Below are 25,262 nucleotides of genomic sequence, written 5' to 3'. Positions count from 1 at the left end.
ATAATGATCTCCTGAAATTTTACTCAAAGACTAAGTTTTCAGTGCTTGGCAATTTAGGCACTTCCTCAATTTCTAAAAGTAAAACTGAGAAGTATTTCAGAGTAATAAAGAAAAAAATGCAAATGTTAACGATTTACAAATATGATTGGGCACATCTTTACATAAGACCATTAGACCAATAAGAAAAATCGTGAAGTGAATCAAGGAACTAATTAGCCACTAGCAAGAGGAACTGTACCATTCGGAGAATGCACAGTAATATACAGAAAAGTTGTGGTGATGTAAGGGACAAAGGATTAATAATACAGCTCTGGCAACAGGGAAATGCTCCTGTGTCTTTTGTACATAACACACCTATTTATTGCAAATAGTTCACAAACTTACTAAAGAGACTGTACTGTACTGTCCCTGAAATTTTAAAATGTAAATTCCTTTTGAGAAGTCTACAAGAAGTAAAATAGATGAAATCTGTTTGTTTTATATTCAGTCACACTCTTTTACTTACACTGGGCTACATACAAGGCAAACAGCTATTCTGTATGATGCTTTAAACAATAATCTTTGGTAGTAAAAGGGTTTGCCAACCTAATGGGGGCTTCTGACTTTTAACCCACTTCACTTTGAAACGTGAGGGTTCCTTCTGAGTTGAAGATGGCAAATCCTGCCACATGTACATATGCGCATGCTTCCAGACTGAGGCCCCAGGAGGAGAGGCCAAAGACACAGGCCAGGCATAGGGCCAGAGAATACTAGGAGTTTGTACCAGCCTAAACTCTGGTTTTCTTTGGGAGAAATACAAAGTTTTTAGCTTCTCTGTACCATCAGGACTGTAACACCATCCCGAAGTCATAAGTCAATCCAAAGGGGTGACAAACACAATTGGTGTCTATTTCTCCTAAGATACTGAATGGGTCTCAGGCAAAGCAAATCATCCTAACAGTCCAATCTGTCAGTCGGGCTCTGAGTATCTCTGTAATACTTTCTATTGATGTGAAATCCACTTGCAAACAGTTCTCTCTCTACCAGACTAACTTACTTAAAGTCATTTATAAAAAGACCTTGTTTAGTCTGCAGAACAATTAATGTAACTTATATAGCAATCAAGTGCCTAGACGTTAAGAATCAGCATGCTGATGTCACACTGAGCACCACTCTTCTTCCAACTTCTCCTTATACTCTGCAAAATTCACCATATGAAGGGATAAAGGGAAATTAGGGCATTTATATTAAGGAAAAGCTAAAGTAAAATATAAACCAAGTGCATACTGAAAAGGAGAAGTGTAGGGATATTGAGCAATTTTTACTGAGATAGGAAAGGTATCTTGGAGCTCAGAAATGACACTGAAAACATAAATCGGGGGTGCCTGGGTGGCTCAACAGGTGGAGCGTCCAACTCTTGATTTTGGTTCAGGTCATGATCTTGGGGTCTTGGGATCAAGCCCCGAGTCAGACTCTGCTAGAGTCTCTCTTCTCCGCCCTCTGCCCCTCCCCACTGTTCATGTGCTTGCTCTCTCTCTCAAATAATAAATTTTTTTTTTAAGAAAGAAAAGAGAACATAAATCAATTCTAATTCATTTCTTTGTCCTTCCTCTTTTTCTTCATCAATTTCTCAAATCTCCCCAAAGGAAGAAGGAGGTCCATTTTGTAAGATTGTGGAAATGTGAAAATCATTATATTTTATTAGGAAGTAATGAGCTCAACAGTACCAGTGGTCCTGAGTCTGCATTCTCCCTGCCTGATCCTCTGAGGCTTTCCTTCCACAGGCAAAGCAGAGGCTCTGGGTTGAACAGAAGATCAAGGACAGAGAGGGCTCAGGAACAGGGTAAGGATGTCAATTATATACTCAACAGCAAACTATTTTTTAAAGATTTTATTTATTTATTCATGAGAGACAGAGAGAGAAAGAGGCAGAGACATAGGCAGAGTTTAGAAGCAGGCTCCACGCAGGAGCCCGAAGTAGGACTCGATCCTCGACCCTGGGATCAGGCCCTAAGTCAAAGGCAGATGCTCAATTGATGAGCCACCCATGCATCCCTAAAGAGAAAATTTTTTAAAAAGGTTTGAAAATGTAATTACTTGCTTTCCAAACCCCATCAATAATATTGACTTCAATACTGTGTTAAACAGTTAAAAATGACTTGATCAAAATATTCTGTAAATCCTTCAAATACTCAAAACTGGAAATCTATCTGAAGATCTATTTTTAAACCCCAACCTCTATTACAGATAAAGAAATATAAGAAAGCCCTTGGGGAAACCAGTTGTTCTCCAGGTCTTAGTCTAAAACACCAAATCAATTTATATTTATTGAATACCTGCATTCAGAGGGGAAGGCAGTTTGTCTTAGATTTTGCTTCTGCAAATTGGAAAATTTAGCCTGTTTCTGTGAGATCTCTAAGTATCTAGGAGACTCTCCCTGTCTGATTGTCCTATTTTATTAGCCTGAGGAGGCAACTGCACGCATATGTGAGACAGGAACCACACTTCCTCAGGAGAACAGGGCTCGTTGAAACATCAACACAAGATTTATACACTAGCATTTATTTTGCTTCGGAATGTGACCTACTATAAATAGAATCTGACCTGCAATAAAGCATATAAATATGAAGAGTTGGAAATATTGATAAGTGACATTCTGAGATCAGTGGTGTTATGGAGGTACTGTTTATGACTAAATACTAAAATCAAATTACACATGCCAAAGAAACAACATAAAACACAGCAAGAAAAATGGAATTATATAAAGCAGAAAATCAAACACATGAGATTTTTGTAAACAACTACTCAAAAACAGCATTCAATAGATCATTTCCTGAATCATTAAGATGAAGAAAATGGAAAAGAGAAATAGTAAGAGGGGATACAAGGAAGACATCAGTGTTGCCCATTAAGCCTGGATCATACCTGCCACGCTGTAAGGCAAGAGGTGCACATCAAATGCCCACAGGGCTCAATCTTGACATCTTTGTCGTTCTCAGCACAAATTTTACAGAGCTGAAAAGTGGAGCCCATTTCACAATATAATTCATATTGTTCCTGGAATTTGGGAGAAAAAAGGCAGTGTTAATATATTTCTAACATGAACTCTAAAAACTGAATTATCTCAAATACAATGACTTACAGTAAATTCCTTATACTCGATCCTATTGAGAATATGTTACCGTTGAAGACATGTTTTAAATTGGTAATCACAATTTGGTCTACAAAGTCATTTTTTAAATGATGTGAGATTTTATCAGCAATTTCATAATCTTTTTTAATACTTTAGATTATTTAATGTTTTGGACTGTTCTTTTGGGAAGGGACTTGCTTCAATGGTGACTCAAAAGGCAAAACTTACAGTTTTGAAAGAAAATGTAAATAACCTTAGTTTCTTTGTAAGTACTCATCTAATTTTACTGTAAAATTGCAAATATACAGACATACATACCTGCTATCATATATATTTATATATGATACTGACTGAACATTAAATTTTATTTCTTAACTACCGTTAGAAATTCCAGAACAGAAGAAAAGCAGCATTTGCCAAGACCTTCCTGCATGCTAGGGGCTGTGTTCCACATTTATCATATAGTCTCCAAAGCATAATAAGATATATTGAATTAAAAAAATACCTGAGGCTCAGTAAGTTTAGATTGTTTTCCTCAAATTCTATATTAAATCTCTAAATTGCATATTCTTTTCCCAATACAGCACTGTCAGGAAAACTAATCACTTCAGCAACCAAAAATGCTTTATTAAACATCTATTCTCTTGATATACTAGTTTTGAACATTTTGGCATAGTGAAATTCTTGGTGTCCAAATACTGAAAAGATCTATGTCATAAAGAAGACACAAATACATCAGTGCATGTAAAGAAATTAGGAAAATTAATAGGGATACAAAGAAAATTAATAGGGATACAAAGAAAGGGAATTATGGAAATAAAAATTCATTTAAAGGAGGCAATGTTTCAGTCAGTAAGTGCCTATTACGTACCTGGCGCTGGGCAGGATAAATAAGTGACAATATTTAACTCCTAGTCTACCAAAAGATCTTGATGAGAAAAAAAAAGCACATATATACATACAAAGATACATATACACATATACACATTCTATGTAAGCTGCGTCTGCCATGAGGTATGTATGTATGACTGTATAATTCTTAAAGAAATTAAGAAAAAAGATGAGAATGGATCAAGATGAAAAATAAATCTAAAGCAATTAAAAATAAATTGTAAGTCACTGAAGTCTCTAAAATAAAAATAATAGCTAAGGATTTATATTGTTATGACATCCAAAGACTGGTTTGCAATTATTAAAAAATTACAGTAAGCTAAGATTACAACTGCAGAATTCAGTGGAACCTAAGTGGTAAGTTAATCAAATATTTATAAAATTTAATTGAGTATTACTCCGGAATATGTATTTTTATACCATGACTCTATGAAGAGGAAGTGTCTTTTGTGAGTGTCCTTTTACATGTATTAGAACATAATTACTACACAAGTAAAACGATGTCAATTATATGGTATACTTTAAAAACTGTCCATCAACTGTACATATGTCAAAAAATATGCTTCACACAATACCAAGACCACTAAATCTGGAGAAATCAAAATAAAATTTAAAATTACCTCTTGTCTTCCCCAAAATCTATAATTTCTGTTTTTTATTAGATTTTTATTTGTGATACAAAGCACAAAAATATATAAATTATAAAATACTTTAAAACTAGACTCTATGTAAAATAAAATACTCAGGTTCTCCCTTTCATCTTCTTCCTTTTTTTTTTCAAATTTTTTTTTAAATTTATTTATGATAGGCACACAGAGAGAGAGAGAGAGAGAGAGAGGCAGAGAGATAGGCAGAGGGAGAAGCAGGCTCCATACACCGGGAGCCCGATGTGGGATTCGATCCCGGATCTCCAGGATCGCGCCCTGGGCCAAAGGCAGGCACTAAACCGCTGCACCACCCAGGGATCCCCTTCATCTTCTTCCTAACTCCCCAAACCCTCCTACCTCCTTAATTAAGTGCTATTACCAGTTTGGTATTTCTTATTTTTAAAAAGTATATTCATATGTTCATATATGGTAATTTCTTTCTTCCTTTCTTTCTTTCCAGAAATTGAACTTATGTAATATAACTTTACAAAATGAAATGTTACATAATTGAGCTTTCAGTAATGGAACTTTTCTATGTAATAAAGATGCCGAAGTTCCCATATGAGTATGTGGAGCTACCTTCCTCCTCTTAATGATTCTACGATATAATGCAATATGAATGCACTATTTAACCTATGATTAAATAGTTTCTAACTTTTCATGTTAGAAAAAATTCTAAAGTGAATACCCCAATGTACAGATCTTTCTGCATCTATATGAGGGGTATATACAGAAAGCAGAGTCAAAAATGTTTTTATTTGGATTTGGATAATTACTGAATATCACCCTCAAGAAAGGCTTACCAATTTACATTCCCATTCAATCTATGAGGCTGCCAACAATGGATTTATAAGAATATATTTATTATTTTCAATAAGCTTCAAGTACTCATTTGACTCTAAAAGCTAATGCATATCATTATTCTAATCTTCTTTGGAATTTTCTAAACCTATGGTCTCTCTTTGTATCTATATACTTACCTATGGATTTATCTATATATCTGCATAAATGCCAATATTATATTGGAAGCAAGAATGTTAACAGAAATTTTTATCCAAAACATGGAGAAAGTAATGTATTTTTCTCACTTTTAGAATTCCTCAAAGTATCTTTTGCAAAAAATATCTGTACTAATAATTTTAGCTACACTATAAGAGGAAGCTTTTTATTTCAAAAGCATTAGATACTTAACAATTATAAATATGTTACCAGAAATTGTCCTTACCTGCGTAACTTTTATATGGTCATGTGGTGTGGGTTCACATAATCCAGTTAAATCAGGATTATAACTCCTCCCATCAGGATAAAGATAGCTGGATTATAAACAGAAACTTTATTACCATAAAAACAATTTTTAAGTGCATTTCATATTAATCAGATTTTCTATTTTCTATATTTCTAAAAGTTTCCTTTTAATGTAACATATCAAGAACTTGTGAGAACTTGTGTGGCCACTGTTTCCATAATATTATAAGTCACTTTCAAGACATTTAAAAATTTAGAAATCATTTTCATATGAGAAATACATAATGAATATGGACTTGGCCACTAAGCAACTATGTCTAGTTAAATACCTTTATCTGTATGTCCTTTAGGTAAGTTAAAAATTTTTCTTGTCATTTATGCTCTATTCCAAAATACCTTGAATGTACACCTACTTGCAATGGTTGTGTCTTTCATGTGAAGCACAGTTACTGTTAGGTGCATTATTTTCCACGCTTAGTAACACAAGAGAAAAACGAAACGAAAGCCCACAAATTTCCTACAAAAGTTGTGTAGACACCTCCACAGTGTTCCTGTTTTCCAGCTTCCCATCCTGTCTTCTCATCTCACCCTCCATTCACCCACACAAACACACAAGTCTACACATGTACATACACATGTTTAAAGAAATCAGAAAATGCTACAATTATATATTTCATTTACTTCAAATAAAGCTACACACACAAAATCATTTATAAATCTGACATTCCACTGTTAGAATTAAAATAAGAACTCAAAGTTACAGTAAGGAGACCATCTTGTTAAAAGCTTTTATTCATTCATTCATTTAAAAATGAAGTTTATTCTGTTGGTAAATACCTGCTTTAGATTTTGAAAAAATGATAATATTACTACTACATTATGTTGACCGATTAAGTTATACAGTTAGTTTTGTTTGGTAGCTCTCTGTTCTAGATAGTTTGAATGAAAAACTCAGAATAGAATGCTACTGTGATCATTATTTTAAGGGGCAAAACTATACTAGAAGTGTTCTGTGAAGTAACAAAAAATATTTATCCTTACATAGTCTATAAATATTTTCATGAATGTTCAAATTTTCCTAGTAATACAGAATAAAAATGAACCTAGAGGACAGACAATTCTCATGGGGTAAGGAACAAATCAGTAGATCAGTGAGATTTCTATTTGTTTGTTTTTCTTGTTTACAATTTAGGAAAGGGTTGACCACATCTGAAATGACAAATTTAGAGTGTTTTCACAGGGGTAAAGTTCTACAAATATTAATTGAAGAGTGATAAGTGAGAGTTGATAAGTAACTTTCCTTTTATATCCTAAATAATGGCCAGTTTTTAAGTTATTATATAACATTTTTGTTCATCACACGCTTAACATAGAGAAATTCTAAGAAGAATTCAAAACTGAAATATTATAAAAACGATAATAAGGTTGGTAGAGGAAAGGTTAAAAGGGTCTATCTAATGTGCAAGGGGAAATTCAGTGATTACTGTCCTCCTCAGTAAACCAGGATGCTACTGATAAGTCCCTCTCTAAAGTAGGGAAGGAATAAAGAATCTCAGCTGGTTATGGAAGTAAACTTCTTTATTACCTATGTCATAACATATTGCATTAACTATAAGGAAAAGACAGCTGACTCTGATGATAGACGGGCCAGATAATATCCTGCATTTTACTGATATTGGGGGGGGGGGGAAACCCTGTCTACAGTAATAATATCTATTTTAATATAATCTAAAAATATGACCTAGATTTAAATAAGATTAAAATGTTAATCCGACCTATTTTAATGTAATCTATCACTGAAGTTCAAGTTCAACTAATTAATTGCCTCTGAAGGGGTGTGTGTATGTAAATATTAACAGCTGATTTGCATAGGAGTTCAGAGGCCAAACTACTGATTACAATAATATTTTATTGGCTTTTCAAGAATAGATGGAAGGCATTATAAACATATAAATAAACTGTATCAAAATGACCACATGTACAAATTTACCCACTCGTAACCTCTATTTATAAAGTAAAACCTTACATCACATTTGATTAAAAACAAAATCCTGTAATCACAGTGAATCAAAAGCTACATAGATGAATCTTTAGATGCGTTATAAGTAAGGTATAAATAACTGAGGAGACCAAATTTATGATAAGTTAAAGAAACAGATATACATACTTGTTACCAGTTTGCCGCACAATTTTTATGTAACTATTTCTCGAAAGCTCCCAACTTATAAGAAATGCATTTTTCTTCATATATATCCTATCACTTTTATTTTCTTTTTTGCAATTATTTTAGAAAAGGTGTAATTTTTCTTCTCTTTGCTAACTCTTGTGGACTTTCTCCTGCTAGGTTTATATCACCATCTGTGCTGCAGCAAATAAGGGAACAGCCGTCTGTCTCTAAGTCACTCAGTAAGGGCAAAGGGCAAGAAAAGTAAGCTTGATGATATGACAATAGAACAGGAAACAGAACAAAAAGATGAAGGGAATGGCACATGACTAAAACAAATGAGAGATATTTACCAGGAAGGCACCTATCAGATTGTTTAAACTGTGTGGAAGAAAAAAAGTCCTTCTTACTCTGAAAGACAAAGGAGAACTTACCTATTTTTAAAATTTTAAAAATGCATAGCTTAAGTTAAACTGAATACAGCTAATAACAGATAATTCTGGAATAGGGATTGGATATCAGTGTGACCAAAAGAAGAAAGATACAAAGAGAAAAGGAAGGAAAGGGGTAAGAAAATAAAGGAAAATCTAGTCAAATAAAAAGGAGGGTTACACGAAGCAACAGAAGTCTGTGATTTTAAAGAATTATCTTCTTAATAAGCTTTTCATCTATTTGAAACTACTTTTCAGTACCTTTTTTTTTTCTCCCATAAAAGATACAAACTCGTGTTCTAATCTGATGTTGGAATTGACTGGCTGTCATATACAATTTAATTCAAATCAGTTACCTTAAAATCACTATTTTAGAGATGAACGATAAAAACTAAGGAGCACTCCATTTCTGAGTCTTGAAATAAGAAAAAAAAAACAAAACTGCCAGATCATCAGCCTTACTATCTTTTCTCTCCATCGCAAAGCAGTGTCTATCTTTCAAATTGGTGAATAATAAGCACCCTGACTCCCATTTCTCATACTCACAATCCTTCCCTGCTGCCATCAATCAGGGCTTGAAACAAGGGCTTGTTATGTGGTATGGTCTGTAAGATATTGCCATCCCCTGTCACATAGCCGATGGCCCACTGTCCCAATCTGGTGCAGCTTAACCGGAAAATGTAGCTGTAAAGCATGAGAAAATTATGTTTAGTCACATTCAAAGTGTATGTTAACTACTAAACCATCTGTTAGACTTTTTTTAAAGTCAAGAAATAAACGGAATCATTTAGAATATGTGAAATAAGGCTCTATCTTATTTTTACACCGTTGTCCTTCTCTGTTCATTGATCTGTAAAAGCAGCACTGACAATAATTCCATTTAAATACTTCCAGGGCTACAAGACTAAAGAATTGAAGTTGATGCACTTCAATATCAAAAAATCCACTGCCATCCCCATCAGCAGGTGCTCTGTATGAAAGTGTGATGGTATGAAACAGCCGGGACAGAAATCATTTTTGGGAAGTAAAGTAAAAATTTAATTTGTTCACCTCAGACAGAAACTGAGTCCGTTTCTACCATGGAATTCAATATGTTACGTTGTCATTTTAAAATTGTGCATTTTTAGTGAATGACTTGTTTAAAAATAATATTTTTTTCTTTTAAGTGTTCCAGCCATTCATCTTTAAATGAAAGATCAAAAGAGCTGAACTATACTAATGAGAAGGCAAACTAGATTAAGCTCATGGCTGCCACCCAACCCTGTCCAGTTCAATGTCCTGCAGTAGGAAGTTAAAATAGTTCAAAAATATAAATCAAATTAATGACACTGACAAGGAGACGTTGACTTGGTTTTAAATTCATTGTTATTTATTTATTAATACAGCTGTCTGCTTATTTCATTTTAGATCATTTATCTTTATTTAAGTGTACTGCACTCAGTCTTGCCATCATGACAACCAGATCTGGATTTTAGAACCCCTTAAGCAGCTCAAAAGTAGGTCAACAATCTGTTGGTTGTATTTGAGTACCCTGATTGCTATACATACGTGACAGAAATTCATATTTCTTAATGTACATTAGTTACTGATGAACCAAGTACTATAAAAATAACTTTACAGGATAAAATAACACATATAATGGCTACATAGTCATTCAATTTCATTGTATATTTAATACTGCAAGGTGATTTCATCTTTCACCAAGAAAATCGGTATTGTGGGGTTTTTTTAAAGAGTTTATTTATTCATTAGAGATACAGAGAGAGAGGGAGGCAGAGACATAGGCACAGGGAGAAGCAGGCTCCATGCAGGAAGCCTGATGCAGGACTTGATCCCGGGACCCCGGGGTCATGACGTGAGCTGAAGGCAGACGCTCAACCACTGGGCCACCCAGGTGCTCCAAAAATTGGGTTCTTAAAGAAAGAAAGAAGTTGTGACTTTTAAATACTGAGAACTTCACACTTGTTTGGAATCTTTGGAAAGGACTTTTGAAGAAAGCCCAAAAGCGTATTCTCCTAGAGAGCCTGGAAACAGAATACAGACCTGCCAATTAATGGAACCCTTAAATCACAATTACAGGCAAAACCGTTCCACACAGACTGTCAGTTGGATCCCCCCAAAAAGCAACCTGAGAGACTCCAATGTCCTTGGAATGTCCTACTGTTTTCTGTACCATGAAGCTAAAGAAAAGAAACACTTTCCAAAGAGAACAAACAGGTATTTTGCAAAACAAGTATTAATCAAAATTGTTTGATCTGTTTGCCGAGTTTTTCTTAGGTTTACATTTCAAATACCACATCACACTTCACACATAACTGTACCACAGACTGACCACTTCATCGTTGCCTAAAACTTAGTAGAATAAACCGTTACACGGCAAGTTAGGAAGAAAAGGAAGACGTCCTTTTGGAGGACACTGGCTTTTTCTTAAGAGAACTAGTCCAATAGTGATGAGGCCTGGCTTTTGCTCCCAACAGTGTTCTCTCCCAACATTATTTATCTCCATGATCTTGAATAAAAGAATACAAAAGGGACTTGGGTTTCTTAATTTCCCAAATAAATTCTGTGTTAAATTTGTATGATTGTGTAATTCCAAACATAGCACATCTTTCAAATAATACTCCAAGAACAAAAAGATACTTTGATACCAATCTATAGAGTAGACGTTATGGAAAAATCTGGTTAGGAGGGATGCTTGACCAAAAGAGAATGACTCATCTAAGCCACTGTCAGCATCTCAATGAGAACCAACTCTTCCTAATCTAAACGGAAGACTTCATTCAATAGGAGCCAAACTGTTCTCTGTACCCACTACCTTTTTTTTTTTATATATACCATATAAATTCTTAAAAACAAAAAAGATGGGAATTTTAATTATGGCAGAGGAAAAGGAATTGACAGTATTGGCTTGTATTAGAAACTACTTTGTTAAAGGACAAACACCATTTGCACTACAAATCAGATTTTAAAAATGGCATTAAAAGAAAAGTGTAACCATTAAAAAAAAAAACAGCCAAACTCATTCCCACATTCATCCAGTGTTCTCATGGATGTTGGATTGTTATCTCCTACTAAAATGTCAGCGTGTGAGGACAGGTCTCCATTGTCATTGCTGCCATACTCAGCACACTGCTTGACAAAGCACAAACACCTACCATGTAACTAATGCATTTCTAAATGGCACATGGGGTAAATGCATGAACCAGGAAAGAGATTTTCTGATCCAGATTTGTCATTAATAAGGTACAATTTCAAAGCCACAGGGGCTGAACAAACACCCAACTTCTGTGAGTTTCACCTAGTTTCATCATCTGGAAAAACAAAACAAGAATTCTGAAACTACAAAGAATAAGATAGTATGAAAAGAATTTTTAAGAACACGAAATTGGGGATCCCTGGGTGGCGCAGCGGTTTGGCGCCTGCCTTTGGCCCAGGGCGCGATCCTGGAGACCCGGGATTGAATCCCACATCGGGCTCCCGGTGCATGGAGCCTGCTTCTCCCTCTGCCTGTGTCTCTGCCTCTCTCTCTCTCTCTCTGTGACTATCATAAATAAATAAAAATTTAAAAAAAATTTATTTAAAAAAAAAAAGAACACGAAATTGGTTGGAATGGGTTTATATATGTTTAGATACTTATGCATGTTTATCATGTACATATATGTATGCTTTTATGTACTTATATTTGTTTTTATGTATTATATGTAATTATGTTTAGCATAGAACCAAATTGAATATTTTGAAAAATACCCTAAAATAATGAACATGAAACGGATTTATTTTGTCTTTAGCACAATATTCAAGTATTCAATATACACTTACAATTTTATACACAAACCCAGGTGTCATGAAAACAGACAATGCTAATACTCCAATTTGAAAATCAGAGCTCTGAGACTTAATACATTTCTAAGTTTATCAAATTACATGGTACCATATACTCTTTCACTTTATGAACACAGTATAAATACAATGAATCAATATAAAGGATTCAATTAAGAAGTACCATTGTGGTCTATTAGCATTTCCTCCCCAACAACCCCCCCCCCCCCATGCCTCCTCCAGCCACGGGTGTTACTGATTTACTTAAATGGACAAGAGAGCACTTTTCATCATTAGATATACCACATAATATTACTGCTGAAAAGGCTTACCTTCCAGGTTTGGTGCTGTATTTCTGCAGTCGTGCTTTAACTTCATCGTATGTGAGAAATGCCATGTAACCTGGATGTGTTACAGCTAAGAAATTCCAATTCCGTAAAATAGAGCCCCAAGGCTAAAAATATGAATAAATGAAAAGGTGTTATCTAGGTAATATCAACCACCAATTATATACCAACCCATCATTTAATATATAGTTACTGAAACTCTCGGATTTTTTTTAAGTGAATATGAGCTTATGTGGCTTGAGTCAACTTTTATCACCTAACAGCAAACATGCCATACCTTATTCTCTTTTTGAGAAATTTTAGGCAGAAAACAGGATAGAATACAAAGAAAAAAAAAAAGAAAAACTACATACTTTCTTCACAAATTCTAATCCCAATACGGCATTTGTGATCATTTTGATACATACATCACTTTTTTGTTCAAAACTCTCTAACTTTGAGTAAAAGCCAAAGTCCTTATAAAAGGTCTAGGACTTTAGGGGTGATGTCTAGTTCCCTTTCCTCTCCATCTGCTGTGACTTTTGCACTTCCAGCCTCCTCTCCAGGCACCCTGGCTTCTTCTCTGTAGTTGGCTTCAACACAAAGGTACTCTCCCCCCTGAAGTTTTATATTTGCGGATTCCTCTACTAGAATTTGTTCTCCAAATATCTAGGCAATTCCTCTCCAGTGTCACTTCCTCAATGAAGCCTTCTTGGACCACTCTACTTAATACTATTAGTTCTCATCACATTCCTTATCTCCCTTGGTCTGTTTCGTTCAAAGCTATACCTTTAAGGTATCTAATTTTCTGGAATAAGAAGCCATACCATAGAATATAAGTGATTTGGCAAAGGTAATATATTAACCAAAAGCCACATGAGATTAAGGAACATGCCTGTCTTGCTCACTAAAGGGATACCAGCATCATGTGGTATCAGCATACAGTGATCAGGAAGGCATAACTGTCGTGAAGCTCCTCTAACAATGACTTGTCTGAAAAGTCTTGACTCCCAACCTACCGTTCTTTCCATGAAAGGTCTTGACTCCCAACCAACCATTCTTTCCATGGTGACATACACTGTATTCAGATTTGGCTAACTGTTGTACAATTACAGAGGATTTATGATGTAGTAGTAAATTAAAAATCTTTCATGAAAATACATAAATGAACACACAAGAGTTTGTACCATTCTTTCATGTGATTAGTTAGCCCTCAAGTTACCATGGCAAGAGAAAAAAAGACAGTGATAGACAATTTTGCTTGAGGGTGTGAATGAATCATCTCTGCCATATTTTTAAGGCTGAAGCTCCATTTATTCCACGGACTTGGCATCATACTCTATCTGATGTGCCAGATTATTAACTCATATCTTCTACAGAAAAGGAGAGAAAGGTATTTTATGTTGCCAAGTGAAAGTTGTTGAGATGGGCATCCTAGACATGATCATTGGTAGAGGGGCTCCTGCTTTTGTTTTGAGACTTGTTCCTCATTATTGTTAAGAAAGTTTCAGATTTACAGGGTGGATGGTATCTCTTGAGATGAGGATAACAAGGGAAAGAATGATTTAGAAATGAAGAGTTCTTTAACCTTTTCTGACATAACAAGAAAAATCATTGGGGCATTCCCCCATCACACTAAAATATCTAATTGGGCAAAAAGGAGCCCTGGAGAACACTGTTAGGAGAGGTCCTATCTATGCAGTTGGGGGGAAAAAACATGTTTCTAATTTTCTTCTAAAATCATGACTAAAAATTACACAAACAATACTTGGGAAGAATATCAGCACATGTTTTTCAAAAAAAAAAAACTGAGAAATAACAGCTAGTCTAGGCACTGGGTTTTGTTTTGTTCTACTTCCCCATCTGCAAAGGACAAGGATGGAAAGAATATAAAATATTTGGGTCACTTCCATTAAAGTCTACAAAAATTAATGGAAGAGTTGTTAAAAAAGATGCTGAACTTTACGGACAGCCAATATGCAGATCAGAATACAAGTGAAAAAAAATGAAATTGAAGTTTTGAGCCAACTGCTACAGTATTAAGCAACCATTTCTTAGTACATAATCCAGAGGGCCAGCTTCTAACTACAAAAATATTTTTGTAATAGAAAGAGTCTGTGTACTGCCTTCCTTGTGAATGCAACCCACAGTCAGAAACACATGGTAGTTCCGTTTTTTTTTGTTTGTTTGCTTGTTTTTTTTAAGTATTTTGCTAACAAGTGGCCTAAAGAAGGCAACATAAAATGCTTTGGAGAATAAGAATTATTTTTGCAATTTGTTTAGATTAAGAGAAATGTTTTCATACTCACCAACACAAAATTACTTAGAGATTCTTAAATGACTACAGAAACTAATTGAATGAATTAAGGAAGCTATTCCCTCCATTCTTCCAAAATACTACTATTTTCAAGAATAGCCTTTTCCTGACTTCTAACTTCTTTTTTTTTCTTTTTTTAAGATTTTATTTATTTATTCATGAGAGAGACAGAGACAGAGAGACGGACACAGGTAGAGGGAGAAGCAGGCTCCAATGCAAGGAGCCCGACGTGGGACTCGATCCCAGGTCTCCAGGATCACACCCTGGGCTGAAGGCGGCGCTAGACTGCTGAGCCACCGGGGCGGTCCCTGACTTCTAACTTCTCTTAGAAGAGGGGCCTGGATGGGGACTGGTCTGCTATGACAGATGGCTTTCCTCTTCTTTTGTTCCCTATTCCACTGATGCTATATATTCCATAGTCATGAATATATTCCCCCAACTCACACATTCCTTATCATGCCACCCCTCAAATTTATTGCCCCATTTCTTGGCAACCCAATCTTCTCTAGTAGTGGGGAAATGGAAGGAGAAGGGGAGCAGTAGCCCCAGGGAGACGGAAGAGGGAAGCAAAATCCCTATTTCCATTCCAGGACGTTTGCACCTGCCAATCCCAGCATCTCTGAAATACTCAGAGAGGAGAAAGACAAAATTAAAGGCAGAAGAAAGAAGAAATGAGGAAGGTAGCTCCACAAGATTGTTCCAATGACTTCCTGGCATTGTTCCAGTTGTGGAAGAATTTGAGGATAAGGGAAGAGAGGAAAAGAACGTAACTAGGAAGCCAGCTTTACATTCTTCCCTTCTTCTTTCATTTCCTAGACAATTCTCAACCTCATCTCCTGTCTCCATTGACAACTTCTTGAAATCTTTTATGCTAGTTCTCTGTGTCTGGTCCCAATCTTGAACACTTACCTTAGCTCCTTTCAGATCCCATCCTGCTAAATACCTCACACTCTCAACAATTTAGAGATATCAGAATTCACTGCCAAATCACCACCACCACTGTGACTACAGAAGAATATATGTTCATGTGGTTACTTACATGAACAAAACATATATATTTTTTAAGTAGCCTCTTCTATTATTTTTTTTTAATATTTTATTTTTTTATTCATGAGAGACACAGAGAGAGAGAGAGAGAGAGGCTGAGACACAGGCAGAGGGAGAAGCAGGCTCCATGCAGGGAGCCCAGCGTGGGACTCAATCCCAGGTCTCCAGGATCATGCTCTGAGCCAAGGGCAGGTGCTCAACCATCAAGCCACCCAGGCATCCCAAAATGCATTTTCCATACAGAATGCATAATTATAACTTACAAAAAACCTATTCCTTAATTTTAAAGCTGTATAAAAACAAAAGATCAGTAGAAGCTAACAAATCTACTTTTCTATGCATAGCCCTAATTTTAAGGCACATGTGTATTAGTTAAAGCATCTGAATAACGAAACCAAAAGAAGTGAAGAATCACAGAAGCATATAGGAGCTAATGAGAGTTCTTTAGCTACTTCTGTAATTATGTGTTTTAAAAGGGACTAGGCAGGGATGCCCGGGTGGCTCAGCGTTTGAGTGTCCACCTATGGCCCAGGGCGTGATCTCGGAGTCCCACAATCGAGTCCCGCGTCGGTCTCCCTGCATGGAGCCTGCTTCTCCCTCTGCCTGGGTCTCTGCCTCTCTGTCTCTCTGTGTCTCTCATGAATAAATAAATAAAATCTTAAAAAAAAAAAAAAGGGACTGGGCATTTTGGGTCCACAGGTGTATTTTTTTTTTTTTTACCTAAAACTTTTCATGGTACCTCTACTTAAAAAGATTCTTTTCCTTTCCCATCCCAGCAAGCATAAATAAGACATAAAAAATTAAGATTACCTATGCTGTTTTAAAGTGAAACAGCTTATAAGAAAATACGTGCACACATTAAATATAGCTTAGGTAAGTGTTTAACCAACATTAAGGTGCCCTCATACCTTTCATAAGTAACTGAGGCACTCTAGCATTTAACATCCACACTAAAAAGTCATTCAGGCTCCCCACAAAAAACACTTTTCCCAGAACGAACAGTTAGGTTTAAAGTAGGAAAATAGTTTTTCTCTCTTCCTTCCTAAGGGGAAGAAACAAGGTTTCTACTACTTCAAATGTCCTTGTATTATGTGAAACAAATTATTTGTAAAATTATCAGAAACCTTTAAAGAAAGGAGAGGTTCTATTATAAAATAGTATTAGGTAACATAGTCTTTTTACAAAATGTATTTAAAAATGATTGAAAAAAATAAGCTAATGGCCTACGCAGGCATACCTCATTTTATTGTGCTTTGCTTTACTGCACTTTGCAGATACTGTGTTGGTTTTGGTGGGTTTTATTTTGTTTTGTTTTTCAAATTGAAGGTTTGTGGCAACCCTATATTGAACAATTTTACCATGGCACCATTTTTCCAACAGCATTTTTTCACTTCAAGTCTCTCTGTCATTATTTGGTAATTTTTTTAAAGATTTATTTCAGAAAGAGAGAGCAAGGAGGGGGAGGGGGAGAGAAGCGCAAGCAGACACCCCATGGAGCACAAAGCCCAATGTGGGGGAGAAAGGGGCTCAATTTTGCAACCCTGAGATCATCATCTGAGCCAAAAAGATGGCCCGTATTTTGGTAATTCTTAAAATATTTCAGATATTTAAATCATCATCATATTTATTATGGTGATCTGTGGTCTTTGATGCCACTGCTATAATTTTGAGGGGCACCACAAACCATACTCATATAAGATGTCAAATGTAACCCATAAATGTGTGTTCTGACTACTTCATTGACCAGGTGTTCTGCCATCTCCCTCCCTCTCCTCAGGCTCCCTCTTCCCTGAGACAACAATATTGAAATTAGGACAGTTAATAACACTATGATGGCCCATAACTATTCAAATGAAAGAAAGACATCACACTTATCTCCCCCTAAAATCAAAAACTAGAAATTATTAAGCGGAAGGTATGTTGAAAGACAGCACAGGCTGAAAGCTAGGCCTCCTGCACCAAACAGATGGCCAAGTTGTGAAAGCAAAGGAGAAGTTCTTGAAGGAAATGAGAAGTGCTACGCTAGTGAACACAGGACTGATAAGAAAGTAAACCAGCCTTATTGTTGATATGGAGAAAGTTTTAATGGTCTGCAGAGCAGATCAAGCTAGCCACAACCTTCCCCCTTAAGCAAAGCCTAGTCCAAAGCAAGACCCTAACTCTTCGATCTTAGGAAGGCTGAGAGATGAAGAAGCTACAGAAGAAAAGTATGAAGCCAGCAGAGGTTGGCTCATGAGGATTAAGGAAAGAAGCCATCTGTGTAACATAAAACTGTCAGGTGAAGCAGCAAATGCTGATTGATGTAGAAGCTGCAGCAAGTTCTCCAGAAGATCTGGCTAAGGCAATTAATGAAGGTAGCTACACTAAACAAGAGAATTTCAATGGCGATAAAATGACCTTCTAGTGGAAGAAGATGCCATGTAGGACTTCCTTAGCGGGGGGGGTTGGGAAAGCCAGTGCCTGGCTTCAAAGCTTCAAAGGACAGGCTGACTCTTGATAGGGACTAATGCAACTTGTGACTTAAGATGAAGTCCATGCTCATTTACTGTTCTGAAAATCTATAGCTCTTAAGAACTACACTAAATCTACTCTGCTGGTGCTCTAGAAATGGATGTGTGGATCACAACACACCTGTTTACAACATGGTGTAGTGAACATTTTCAGCCCCCCTTTCAAACATAATTCTCCAGGCAGAAAGTTCCCTTTCAAAATATTACTGCTCACTGTTGATACATCTGGTCATCCAAGGGCTCTGATGGAGGTGTACAATGAGATTAATGTTGTTTTCATTCTTGCCAACACAACAGTCTATGGGTCAGGGAGTAATTTCAACTTTCAAGTCCTATAATTTTTTTTTAAGATTTTATTTATGAGAGAGAAAGAGAGAGAGCCCTAGATGGGTAGAGAGAGAGATCCTCAAACAGACTCCCCACTGAGTGTGGAGCTCAATGTGGGGCTCAATCTCACAACCCATGAGATCATGACCTGTGCCAAAACCAGGAGCAGGATGCTCAACTAACTGAGCCACTCAGGAGCCCTTAAGTCTTATTTAAAAGATATTTTGTAAGGCTATAGCTGCCCTAGATAGTGAGTCCTCTGAAGGATCTGGGCAAAGTTGACTGAAAACCTTCTGGAAAGGATTCACTATTCTAGATTCCATTAAGGATATCTGTGATTCATCGGAAGAGGTCAAAATATCAACATTCACAGGAGTTTGAAAGGGGTTGATTCCAGCCCTCGTGGATGTCTTTGAGGGGTTCAAGATTTCTGTGAAGGAAGTAACTGCAGATGTGGAAATAGCAAGAGAACTAGAATTAGAAGTGGAGCCTGAAGATGGGACTGAATGACCACAATCTCATGATACAACTTTAATGGATGAGGAACTGCTCTTTAGGAATGAGTGAAGAACATGGTTTCTGGACATAGAATTTACTCCTGATAAAGATGCTGTGAAAATTGTTGAAACAACAATAGATTTAAAATATCAGTTGATAAAGCAGCGGCAAAGCTTGAGAGGATGGACTCCAGTTTTTGAAAGAAGATCTACTGCAAGTAAAATGCTTTCAAACCCTACTATGTGCTACAGAGAAATTGTTTGTGAAAGAAGAATCAACCAATGCAGCAAACTTCATTGTTGTCTTATTTTAAGAAACTGCCACAGCCCCCCCAGCTTTCATCACCCTGGTCAGTAGTCATCAACATTGAAGCAAAGACCTTCCACCAGCAAAAAGATTATGACTCACTGAAAGCTCAGATGATGGTTAGCATTTTATAGAAATTAAGTAGTTTTTAATTAAGGTAAATACATTGCTTTTTAAAGATATGATGTTATTACACATGTAATATTCTATGGTATAGTGTAAATAAAACTTTTATATGCACTAGGAAAACAAAAATTTTTTGACTTGCTTTATTTTGTGATATTCGCTTTATTGTACAGGTCTAGAACTGAACCTGCAGCAAGATGTGCCTGTATACACCAAGGGAATAATCATGAAACTAGTATAAACTGAAAATATGCAAAAGCACAATTTCTGTAATCATTTATCTAATTTCTTATCCTATACATCTAAGTAGAATTATAAATTCAAAGTTGTAATGAAATAAAATGTATTCCATAAGTATTGTTGACAAGAGTTAATTTGCCTTCTGCTAACAGGTCCTTTCATAATTTAAAAGTTAATCCCACACAATTTTAGTTTCTTACATAAATCAGTCACCAGATCCTTGCAAACTAGTGCCAAACAGAATCGTAAATCAGAAAAGGGAAATTCTTATAACATGGGAAACATGCGAACCAATATTATACCCTAACATTTGTTGAAAGCATGTTTCAAAGAAAGTAAATCTTACTGCAGCTAAAATAATATAAAATTGCATCAGAATATAAGCAAACTTGTGTTCTGATCAATTTTATTTCACTTACTATAGAACTACTACAATCATAAAGATTTTGAGTGGGATTTTTTTTTCATTTTTGTGACTACTTGAATTGAATGCAATAGATGATACACAATTTAGTGGTGGAGACAAATTCAAAACACAAATTTTAAGTTTTCATGTTTAGGTCATTCCATGAAGATATACAAAAGAATAAAATGATAGCATCTAGCTTTTATCACTGAATGACACTTGCTTCTGAAAAGCTATGCGAAGATAATTTTAAAGGACAGATTAAAAAATTAAAATAAATAGGACAAGAAGGATAATATCACAGTCATACATATTAGTGAGAAAATGGGGAAAAAAGCCCCCAAATTTTCCAAATGAGGAATTGGTTAAATTAATGACATACTATTTTGATGGAATATTATGTAGCAAATGAAAATCAATAATTATATTGATGAAAAAGATTTATTGACATGAAAAAATATTTGTAACATATGGTTGAATGAGCAATGTAAGTCTAAGTAAAACAGTGCAAACCACTGGAATCTCCTATGCAGAACCTGATAAAGTTACTATTTATTGCCAAGTTTACTATTTCCTTTCTCACCAAATGAATGCCGGTGGTAGAGGGGAGAAGCTGGGATACAACCTCAGCAAACGCCCACCCATAAAATTTGAATTGTCAGTTACTGGGCTACAAAGACAAAGTAAAGTGAGAAACTAAATAGGAAATTCTAAAAATTCCTTTGCATGACTGTTTTCAAAGCTAACAAGCAATCACCAGCCTCATAGCACCAGATACTCCAAACTTAAGCCCTAAACTTATAGCAATGACCAAAAACTTACATCACCAACTTCGAAATTATAGACTACCAAAAATGAGACTATTTCTCATGCTTGTGTGTGAAAGAGAGAGATGTATACATACATGTGCACACAAATGAACATATGCACATTACCTGCACACACAGGGAAGATTAGAAAGACGGAGAGGATTAAGCCCAAATAAAAAGCTTACCTGAAAGAGCCTGGTAAAAATATCAAATTCAAAAACTGAAATGTAATCATTACAAGTTAAATCAATTGTTGATTTCAGAGCCATTGCTTCCAGGCCAGAGCTAATTTGATGAACCTCATGAAGGCACTGTCTGAATACTTTCCATGGTACAATAGTTCTGTGCAAGGGGAAAAAAAAAAAAAAAAAAGGAGTAATTGAATCAAATGTCATTTAAGACTATCTTCCACCAAAACAGCACAGTTCAATCATAACATTAATTAATTGCATTTGTCCTAAATGATAGAGTTGACCAAAAAAATAAGACAAATAGGTGTTCATAATTTAGAACCGCTGTAACGGGTTTTGCTAAATGGATTATTTCCCATTTGCTAAGAATGTGACAGAAATCTAAATCAGTTTCTCTCTCAAACAATCCTTGGCTATAAAGATATTTCTAAAAATACATTCAAAAGAAAGGAGTAAGTCAAAGTCCTGTGTGTCTGACCTCTTGCATACACAAGACTTTGAATCAAGTTAAATTTCCCCCCTCTTTATTTCCTTAAAACAACTATAAACTATGGGCTCATATAAGAGTAGGAATTCTTTATTTAAGGTCCAAAAGAGTAATTAAATCCACCATTTTGCGAAAGCTCAGGTGAAACGTCATGAAGGCATTTAATTTAATTAACTCTTACTTCCTTGTGTTCTGCAGATAAAAAAAAGCACAGTATCTAACCTTTCATATTAATACAAAAGGAAATTTAAAATTTTTTAATCAACCACACTGGTTAGCATATAGAAATTTATTTATTAAAAACTTACTTATTTTTCTTAAATATCATGCATCAAAATTTTAATTAAGTAAAAGCATTTACACAGTTTAAAAGTTTAGAAGGGTAAAAAATGGTATCCTGGGAGATCTCCCAGTCTGTCCCCCACCTGACCAGTTTCTGACATTCGCCACCTCCTCCCCACCATGAAAATAAGTAACACTCATTATTCATCCTTTAGTTAATTTTCCTCCTTTTGGGATGTTAGATGCCTGCTCCTGAAGAGGTGGAAGAAATCATTCATGTTTTTAAAATATTAAGCTGCAGTTTTCATAATAGGGCATCATAAGAGCTATATATACCCTCTTTTAAGATGATAAATATTTAACTCTTACATTTTTCTTTACTAGCACCTTTTAAGAAATAAAAGACTCAGGCAGAAAGGACTACGTTGGCCCTATCCTGTCCAGTTCCTCCAGTGAAGGATTATCATAAATGTACAATTATATATTCATTCAATAATTATCTGTTGCAGTGGTTTGTCAGACTTGAGCATTCATCAGGATGGCTGAAGGGCTCATGAAGACAAAAATTGCTGATCCACAACCCATGATATTCTAATTCATTAAGACTGAGGTGGGGCTAAAGAACTTAGAGTTCTAACAAGTTCCCAAGTGATGCTAATGCTGCTGGTCTGGGGACAACAGTTGGAGAGTCACTGATCTCTTAATTGCTAAGGCACAGCACTGTGGATAAATACAATCATGAAAATACGAGATACTATCATCTGTCCTTGAAGAACATACATACAGGGTACAAATATGACATGTAATGCTAAAAAAAAAAAAAAAATGGGGGTGGGGTGGGAGTGGATATATAAGGACGTCCTGGAGGAATTCCAGAGAAGGAGTGGTCTGCGGCAAGATGAATAAATGAACGGTAGGACAGGCTTACGATACTATGCTGTACTTATAAAAAAAAAAAAAAAAGTTTAGGTTTGATATACCACTAAAAGAAAGAAAAATATGAGACTGAATACATCAAAAGGCTTTTCTCTATGTATGAAAAAAACAGGAAACCGCAGAGAACCGAAGAGAGCCACCACATCAGACGCCGTTTAGAAGAAACACACGTCAGGCTCTGATTAAGGTTAACAAAATTCTGCTGTTTTAAGAAAACCAGGAAAACTTCTGATAATGTTAGAAGGCTATTGATTTATGGCAAAGTGTAAATATGCACTTGTGTCCAGTTTCATTAGTTACAGTGAAAGTAGCGCTTAAGAAGCACATTTTTTTTTCCTAATTAAGGTTCAAATATTCAACACATAAAAGGGACGTGAACCATAGTATTCAAATTTTTAAAAATTACACAAGGAACTACTGATTTAAGAATAGTGTATGTTTTACTTTTACATGGAAGTATTAAGAAAAACTTGTCTTGTGTATGAAGTATAAAAGAAAATCAATTGACCAGACACGTTTGGTATCTGTTACTATAAAAAAAATTATCTTCATTCCAAAATTTAAGGCGCTTGCAGATCATAACTCCTTTCAATACCCAATGACTTCCCAGAGCAAATTCTTTAAAAATGTGCAAACTTCTAAAATTATAGTCTAACATACCACTTTGGGAGCAGCTACATTTCCACAGTACTTGTATAAATGACACTTGCTCACAGTTCACTTGTGATAAACCTAAGGTCCAAACAAGCTTGATTAAGGGTAGTAACGGGGATTAAGAAGAAAGAGCATTATTTGGTTAACTAACTATATACAAGATTTGTACAACAGGTACCTCTGCTTTGATCACCTGAGCCAAACATCCACCACAGAGAATGGTGGGGAGGAGGAGAATTTCATGAGTGAGGAACAGAAATAGCAGGCAATGATGTCTTTAAAAAACAACTGTTCTAAGACTGTTGCACTAAGGATCTAACCTTTCCAAAGAGGACTTCAAGTTGCCACCACCTTCTTTCCTAATGTGTACGGGGGGAGGGGGAAACAGAGAGGATGGCTTTTCACACCTTTAATTAAACTGTAGCCACAGCACAGAGCAGTGGTTTCTACTGTCTTTCCCTAGAGATGAAGCAAGTCAGAGAAAATATTAATGACAAATTGCTTTACAAACCCTTGTAAACTTCATGGTGCTGGCAGAGATCTGGGAATAGAAAAGAGGAAGAAAAAGAGAAGGAACAGAATATAAAAGCTTCAAGCTCTCACCAACCAGAAATACTTTAATTTGTCCTTTTTTGCCACTTACAATTATGTCACTTTAATTACAAGTTGAGTTAATTTAAAATCAACTAAAAAGTACAAGTAGCTGTTAATCCACAAAGAATGGAATACAAGGCCAATGGTTAGCCAGACACAGACTTCCAATAGGGGTACAAGCTGCCATTTATTGGTGTCTGCTTTACTGACTGACTGATTGACAGTCTACCCTCTCTGTCAATCACCACGTATTTTATATCTCTTACTGGAGTCTATCACAATAACACTATGAGGCGGATAATATATTTATCCTCATGATACAGATGGGAAAACTGAGGCTTAAAAAGAGGTTAAGTAATTTGCCTAGGAAAGACTTTGTATATTCCAGACATCGTGGTAGATTCAGAATAGAAATATAAATCAAGTCACAATCAAATTAAGTGGAAAGACTTGTAAATAAATTGTTGTGCCATGTGCAAAAATTATTATAGAAAAAAATGGTTGTGTCTTGGAAACCCCATGAGATGAAGCTCCTTGAAAACAGAAATTGTATCTTATTCTTCTTTGCTGAAGACAAACAAGGTGCACAACTAAAATCTGTGTAATGAAATTAAACTGTGTTTAGGGAAAGCAAGAAGTGTTACATGGAGGAGCCTAGAAATTTATGTCCAATCATTTTCTCCCTACAGAATCTTTTGAGGATGGAAAGACTAATAGTCTGTTCATATAAAGTCAGAAGAGATAAGAACTTAATATAAGGCTACATTATTTATTATCAGATGATAAGTCTTGGTATGTTTATCAAGAAACCAAGTGTAACTATATTTTAAGTCTTGAAAACAGACTAAGTGTACTTTCAGATAAAAACAGATACAGGGAAACAAAACTGAAAAGGTG

General features: G+C 35.6%; 1 protein-coding gene across 3 annotated transcripts in view; it reads right to left on the bottom strand.

Moving 5' to 3' along the window:
• The window catches only part of CBLB (Cbl proto-oncogene B), a 221,328-nt gene that overhangs the window by 84,677 nt on the left and 111,389 nt on the right, over nt 1-25,262 (bottom strand). For all 3 annotated transcript variants that reach the window (XM_041750956.1, XM_041750954.1, XM_041750958.1), the window contains exons 5-9: nt 21,407-21,563; nt 12,642-12,763; nt 9,037-9,174; nt 5,876-5,963; nt 2,905-3,036 (exon numbers count right to left, since the gene is read on the bottom strand). In XM_041750956.1, coding sequence (XP_041606890.1) covers nt 2,905-3,036; nt 5,876-5,963; nt 9,037-9,174; nt 12,642-12,763; nt 21,407-21,563 — 637 coding nt within the window. The remainder of the gene's footprint in view (nt 1-2,904; nt 3,037-5,875; nt 5,964-9,036; nt 9,175-12,641; nt 12,764-21,406; nt 21,564-25,262) is intronic.

Source organism: Vulpes lagopus, chromosome 1 (genome assembly GCF_018345385.1).
Source record: "Vulpes lagopus strain Blue_001 chromosome 1, ASM1834538v1, whole genome shotgun sequence".
Classification (NCBI taxonomy): domain Eukaryota; kingdom Metazoa; phylum Chordata; class Mammalia; order Carnivora; family Canidae; genus Vulpes; species Vulpes lagopus.
This window is presented reverse-complemented; position numbering and strand designations above follow the sequence as displayed.